The sequence below is a fragment of the Pieris brassicae genome, chromosome 6, assembly GCF_905147105.1.
Source record: "Pieris brassicae chromosome 6, ilPieBrab1.1, whole genome shotgun sequence".
Lineage (NCBI taxonomy): Eukaryota > Metazoa > Arthropoda > Insecta > Lepidoptera > Pieridae > Pieris > Pieris brassicae.
The window spans coordinates 8,142,978-8,150,523 of record NC_059670.1 but is presented as its reverse complement, the minus strand read 5'-3'; the positions used below and the strand labels follow the sequence as shown (position 1 = coordinate 8,150,523).

Below are 7,546 nucleotides of genomic sequence, written 5' to 3'. Positions count from 1 at the left end.
TTACCTTCGCCCACCCAGGTACCAAAAACCTTAACAAATAATTAATTTGACCCTTCTTACTTAAGATTATTTGATGCTTTGAGATGGAGGATACACGCTTGAAGGATACTCTATAGTGTAAATATTTGTGTTAATTAGTGAAATTCAGTAGCAACTTGTCTAGCCCGCCTTTGCAGATAATTTATCGCAATATCGATCTTATGATATGATTATATGGTATATTATTCATTGATGAATGATGGCATAATTTATATGAGTGAGATTTATTGTTGAAAGCCGATTTCTTTATTCAAAATTTCGACGGTCTAGTTTCGCGCGCTTTTAGAGTTTGTTGGTTTGTGTAATTAAGAAATAATAGAACCATCCGGAAATGTGTACAATATGTATAAATAAATAGTACATTGTAAAGGGTTATAATTACTTGTGAGAGCTTGTGAACGGATGTAATATTGATTCGAATATCGCGCATCGCTAAGCAATACAACGTTTATACAATAATATTTTTTGTATTATTTATTTATAGAATTCCTTTGTTGAGGTAGTCTTATATTAGTACTTAAAGGGTTATTTGTTGTTTCACATTTGTGAATTTTAGTACAATACGTTTTAGGTGTAATAAAATATATACATATATTACATAAAGCTAAGTTAAGAGTCCTGATACCAGATATCATGGTGTAGTGTCCACCAGATTCATCACTTCACGTCATAATGTATTAGGGATTACTATGTATATTGTATATAAAACTTTTTGACGTTTCGAAAATGTAATGTTATGTTATATATTTTCTTTAAAAATATTTGTATGATTTTATGATAAAAGTCTACTAAATTATTAATATACTCTTCAAAGAAAAGAAAAATCATAAGCGTATATATTAAATTTCTGGGTTAGGAAGTGAGAGCCTTTCCTTCCTTGCTTCCGTCCTTAAATACAAACTAATTTTCAAATCGATATTTATTGCATTCTTTCAGTAAAATTCCCCATCCGAGAGTTTCATAGCATAAATATGTAGCGCTCTGAATTCACAGAATTGATCCGTACACCAACCACCGTGGCCGTCAGTACATCGGCAGGAATCGCACTCATCCATATACTTCTCCCCTGGGATGCATTTGAAAAATGGGTTCTTAATCACTGTAACAATTAACATATCAATGATTTTTTAATGTATAAAATCAACAATCGAACAATATTTTAATAATTTTAAATGTCGCACCTGTGCATCGCAGACAGGGAGTACTTCTCTCGCACAGGGCAGTGACAGTGGGCTCGCAGTAAACACACGAGGGCATAGCACGACACGCGCCCGAGTCTTGACTCTCACACAGCAAACAGTTGCGGTTCTCAGGCACGAGGGACTGAGATGTCTCTTCTTCCCAGTACTGGTGAGGCGGCTTTGGCTTCACGAACTGGGATACTACGTAACTGTTAACCAGCATTCTTTTTTAGCATTTTTCTCTATTAGCCTTCTATTGATTCATTTACCATTTAATTATTTTGTTATTTGGTTACATGTAGAGAAATTTATTCTCTATAAACAAAATATATCTTTGACCCAGGAAACGTACAAATACATTCTATACAAGCCCCGCGGTTTCATTCGCGCAGCTACCGATCTCGTGGTAGTGGAAAGTCTACTAAGTCGGAATATAGAAATATTTTTTATTTATTTATTTATACTTTGTTACCATAATATACATAATTATACAAACAAAAAGTAAGTAGGTTACATAAGTCATTAGGCAACAGGCGGCCTTACCGCTAACTAGCGATTTCTTCCAGGCAACCCTAATATATTATAATATAGAAATATTTTTGTTATCATGAAAGTTTTATTTTACTTAGTTTTTAATTACTTCCTTTCAGATTATTAGATACACACTTAATCACTGTAACAATTATTTTACTTTACAACAAATATACATTTACCTAATACATTTCTAAATTCGTATCAAAATGTATGTAAACTGTAAATTATTTGTAAATTAAAAAAAGTACTGTACAATTGTTTTTTAATCAGTCCAGGATTTTTAGCTTAATAAATTGTTAAAATAAAAACTTTTCAAAATGCTTCTATAATTTAACAGAAGATATTTAGTTGTAGAACTTCTGTGCCTTAGAACTTCCTTATACACAACATTTGACGTAGTTTTGTTTTGTGGCAGAAAAATAATTTTATTTTCGGAGTTCCGACTCGGAATAGGGCAACATATAATTGTCATGGGTAAAACATTATTTTTGTAGATATTGATACGTTATATAATACTGTGCAACCTTTTTTTGTTTTATGATCAACGGTTTCCACGACGATGACAATTACAATTTACAATTATCCATAAAAAATGGATAATTTTTTTTGAACATATTGGGTTATATTATTTCATTTTTATTAGAGATTCCTATTGTTTTTCAGTCAGTGAAGATGCAACTTTCTAATTGTGAAAGAATTTTTGAAATCGGTTTATGTGTATTTGTGTGAAAACACTACAAACATACAAAAACACAAAAGTTTCCTCTTTATTACTATAGATATAGACTGGGGTCGTTATGGATGGCAAGCAATAAGACTATATAATATATTCTATTTATGATATCGGTAGTTAGAACATTTAACAAATATCTAGGATCTGTACATTGGATACCCAATACTAGAATATGGCAATACTCACGCTTGCGAGCCAGGCCTGTATATGGGTGGAGAGTGCTCTTCTCCTGCTCCCACTGAGCTCAATGTTCCTGCTATGGGAGGACCATGACGGGGTTCTGTAGACAGTTAAATTATTTATGATTATGAAAAATTACCATTAATGGCAAGTCCATTAGGATACGATATTTAAGACGTAAAAAATGAATAAAAACATATTACGTCGCGTTTTATCGTCTGCGTTTACGTATACAAGGAAAATGCAGCTTGCCGTTGTTAAATTTTTGATCTAGAATGAGTTGTACACAAATTACCAGGAACGTCGTAGGCGAGTGAGATTCCGCAAAAAGAATAGAAGGCAAGAATAAAGAACATTGCCGTGAAATGCCCGTAACGTATTAATACTGTACCTACACGGACCAATTAAAACAGTATTGGCTTGGGAAACGTATACAGGCTGATTTCTGGTGAATATATATTTTATTTTATTTCTGGTGTTGTTAAAGCGTTCCACATTATTAAGATTTGCTATATATATTGATTTGATTTATGGAATTTAAATTAAATTATGGAATTAATTTTATATTACAGAAGTGAAAATTTTGTTTATGTAATAAAATCGTATTCCTAACATAATAAAAAAAACTATTCATATGTCCTTTACCTGTGAGTTACTTTTTTAGCTTTGTTATTTTATTTATTAAAGTTCTAGTATATTTTATGTAGTTTTGAAATTATTTCCTACGTTATTATGGTTTTCATTTCCTTCAAAGGTATCTTGGAGGAGATCGCTCATAAGATAAATAATGAGTACCACGGGTGGCCTTGTATTATATTTTGTACCGATTTTTGCAACCAAATGTTTAATAAAAAAATAAAATAGCTAAAATAATAATAACATGTGGATATTAAAGTTTATGTAATTTCGAAAATGTTGCGTCAGAAACACGATTCGTTTGTGATCTCTTAGTTAAGTTATACTGCCCAACGAATCACTCACGAGTACCTTAAGGAGACTATATGAAAATGTTTTTCAAAAGGTTATAAAAGTAACAACTTGTAGAGTTGTGTGAACAATTATAAAGGTTTGACGAGGTCTCGTTAACTTGGCGGATTAACTGCTGATATAAACCAGCCAGGTTTACCGATACCAGGCCAATATTTTATTTAGATTTTTTGAAACTTATTGGTATTGTTAATGTCTAAATAAGCATTCTGCATATTTTTGTAACAAATTACGATTAATGAGATTAAGTTTTTAGTACCTTTTTTATATCTAGACAAAATATCTTTAACAGTTATTAAACGGATTTCCTTAAACATTTATTTTGATTATATTATTTACGTTACTAGACGTTGGAAGTGCTTTCCCGGAATCGTGGTCAGTGAAAATGTTAAGTTAATCAAATATTTACGATGTAAGGTGTAACCATTTAAAACTCGATCGCAGCATTTTAAATGCTTCATAATATTATTGGTTAGGTTTGACACATAACAAATGAGAAACACATAATATGAGAAAACTTTTGCTCATTTAATTACCAAAAACCTGTGGCGCTATAACTTTCTAGGATTGGGCCTTAGCTTTCTGTATCCGTTTTGTGATCATTTATCCTAATAGAGAAGTAGGTAATCAGCCTTCTGTGCCTGACACACGATATTGTTTTTTTTCAGTCCAGCAAGCCTTGGATTACCACTTATTATACACGATATTCACTTACGAGCGAGTGCTAAATGGGCACATAGCAAGAAAGGCCATTGGTGCCGGGGATTGAAACTTAGACTTCAGTGATGAGAGTCACTGGCTGAAACCACTAGTCCACTATTGCAACCTAATTTATTTATCGATACCATGATTATAATAATTATTATTTTAAACATTACCAGAGGAATTCGAATCTCGGCGAAAAAATTATCTTCGTCATATTGATCACCTACTTGCCTTGCCAACAACATGATGCACAAAGCGATTTGCTTACAGTTGGGCGTTAACGGAGACTTCACACACTTAATAATCGCGAAAGAGGCTCACCGATAATTTGCGTGAATTGTAATAAAAAACTGAATAGACCGTACGGTAGATTCCTTTTCAAGTCTTTTCGTCACATCACAATACGACAATTTACGAATTCGTATGAATTAGAGCGAGTTCTCAGGAACAGTATCAAAGGTAAATCAGGCAAAATGAGGTATCGTGTTTGAAACCGCACGTGAAATTGATCTCTTAATAATATACTCTTTTGAATAAGTTACAAATTGTCGTATTTGTGAGCGACTTTATACAATTGTAAATAGTATCAATTTCGTTAAGCTTGCAAAAAAATTTAGCTGGTCAAAAATATATCTTTAGTCCTCGAATTTAAGTTCCAAATTTATTTCATTATTTTGTAAGCGATATATGTGTCAATTTGCTAGCGGGAATGCGTGCGGCGAACGACACAATGAACACACGGTTTCCGAGTTTGCCTTTGAAAGCCTTAGGATAAGGTTTTTCGCTCATATATAGATATGATAGAGACAGCTAAGATTTGAATCCTGTTTTTGTATTAGTTTTACCAACTCTTTGTTTTGTTTCTGTCTAGAGCTCTTCACGTCTTCAATTAAGGCTAACAATATAATGTTTTGTTTTAGGTATTCTTGCTTAGCATACATTTTGAATGCAGTTGTTATTTGCAGTGTTGACCTAGTGGAGTAACAAGGTCCGAGACCACTTGACCATCATGAGAATGTGATTTCAAACCCCGGTTGGCTTCGAAGGAAAACATGTCCTATACACAAACATCCTCGTGCCTGCCTAATATTGTAGTGTACTTTACAAATCGAATATTATAGCATTTATTGTGCACTGTACTAATTCATAGCAAGCCGGCGGGTCCCGCTGTGCGCCGCCCAATATGAACCAATATTAATATAAATATGGCGCATTGTTGAACAGCCTAATACCCCTGTTTACACAACACTTTTTATTGCTAATATCTTTGTGGAGAGCAAGGGGTGAAATGTATTTATTCTCATTAAAACCTTATAATGACACATAATTACAGGGATTTGAAATGTTTGCGGTTATTATATGAAACGATTTTTAAACTGAACTATGTGGGGTTGAAGATTTTTTTTTATTCATGAGGATAAGGGACTTTAAGGTTATAAGTTATGAATCACAGGCGCTAATTAATGAGTTCTATATGCCTAAGACACTACCGTACATAATTGGTATTTTTTTTATAAAATAGGGGGCAAACGGGCAGGAGGCTCACCTGATGTTAAGCGATACCGCCGCCCATGGACGCTTTCAATACCAGATGCTCGCAAGTTCGTTGCCGGCCTTTTAATTTTGCTTCCTAAGCCGTATAGCGATGAAATACTGCTATTAAAGATTTTACCACAGGGATAAAAAATAATAATTCATAGCGTTCAGTGGTTAAGTTTTATTTATATAATATGCAGTAATAATTATTTATAAAAATCTTTTTTAGAATCGATTTATATATATATTGTTTATATAAAACTATACGTAACTTAAATACAAACGTACAACAGATGGTCGTATAAAGTGACGAAATGAAAGACCAAACGGTAAACGGTTTTTAGGTAGACTAAACGCACGCTGTTCAGATGATATTGCTGTAGCGAGCAAGTAATGGATGGAAGTACCAAATACAAAGCTGCAAGGCATAAGACCAAAAGGTAAGGTTAACCAAAGGAAAAATTCTTAATTCAATTATATATATATATTTATTTTGTGTGTACATCTGTTTTTTATAAGGTTGGAAATAGAATAATGGCTTAGTATTAATAATAATATGCTGCTTGAATGTTTTCCTCTTAATTCTGAAATAACTTTATCCTGTAAGCAATTCGCACTAACCTAAAGACCATTAAAGACATACGTATGTAAGTGAATTTTGAAGTCTTTCTGAGTCTATTGGGTCTTGAATAAATTATTTTGGTACCCTTCCAGAAATTATATTTAAAACATAGTTTTTTGAAATGTTATTTCGTTTTAATTAAAGATTCACGTAATCTAGCAAACGTAATTTACTAGGAAATTTCATTACGTACTGCTTTTTCTAGCCATTTTGTCCACCTTCTCAGGTTTATTTATATAGTTTATGAACACTTTAAACTGGCACGCTGTGTAAGTATGTCATCGAGTGACATATTTTCTGAAGCAAAAAATGTATACAAACCGACACAATTGCTACAAAAGGTGTTTAGTGGCTCACCCGCTGACACACTATTAAATACTTACATAAAAAATCTTAAGAATTATACAAAAAGAGCAATAATAAGGTTTTTATTACATTTGATTTGACATTGAATTCCTGTCATCTGCAGTCCCACATACATAAATCAAATGAGATTTTCGTTGACAGTTTAGTGGCTAAGTGACATAAATTTGTTATAAATATATTGCCATGATTGAAAATGGAGGAGTTCTATAATGTTGTCGAAGATAAAACGCATTATAATCATCAAACGATTATAAATCAAATTGGTTGGATTATTCCTGAGTGCTGACTACTTGGCTGTTGCAGTAACATTTTGATAAGAAAAATGATTAGATATCAAAAATTCTGTAGTAAGGTTTTAAATATCTAATGTACTTTAGTTACTACGAATGCTTTGTACACTTCCGCACCAGTTTTATATAATATATTATCAATATTTACTAAAATCAAAAGTAAATCAGTGGCAACCTATAACCTTTTCAGGTCTCAACCTCAGATTTCTGTATCTGTTTCATGATCATTTGTCAAACTAATAGGCAGGTAGGTGATCAGCCTTGAAATTTTTTAAGGTTTAACGAAAGCCGTTTTTCTCACGACAATGTTTTCCTTCGACATAGAAAGAAAGGCCAGTGACGTATAGCCACTAGGCTAACACTGCTCATCAAT

The 7,546-nt window shown here is 32.6% G+C and overlaps 1 protein-coding gene across 1 annotated transcript; it reads right to left on the bottom strand.

Moving 5' to 3' along the window:
* Positions 1-940: 940 nt before the first annotated feature.
* On the bottom strand, positions 941-3,097 carry LOC123711084. The gene is made up of 4 exons (XM_045663490.1): positions 2,963-3,097; positions 2,674-2,767; positions 1,221-1,429; positions 941-1,138 (listed from the first exon to the last, which is right to left on the bottom strand). Exons 1-4 carry the CDS (start codon positions 3,021-3,023, stop codon positions 972-974), a joined length of 531 nt encoding a protein of 176 aa, XP_045519446.1. The 5' UTR covers positions 3,024-3,097; the 3' UTR covers positions 941-971.
* Positions 3,098-7,546: the final 4,449 nt, after the last annotated feature.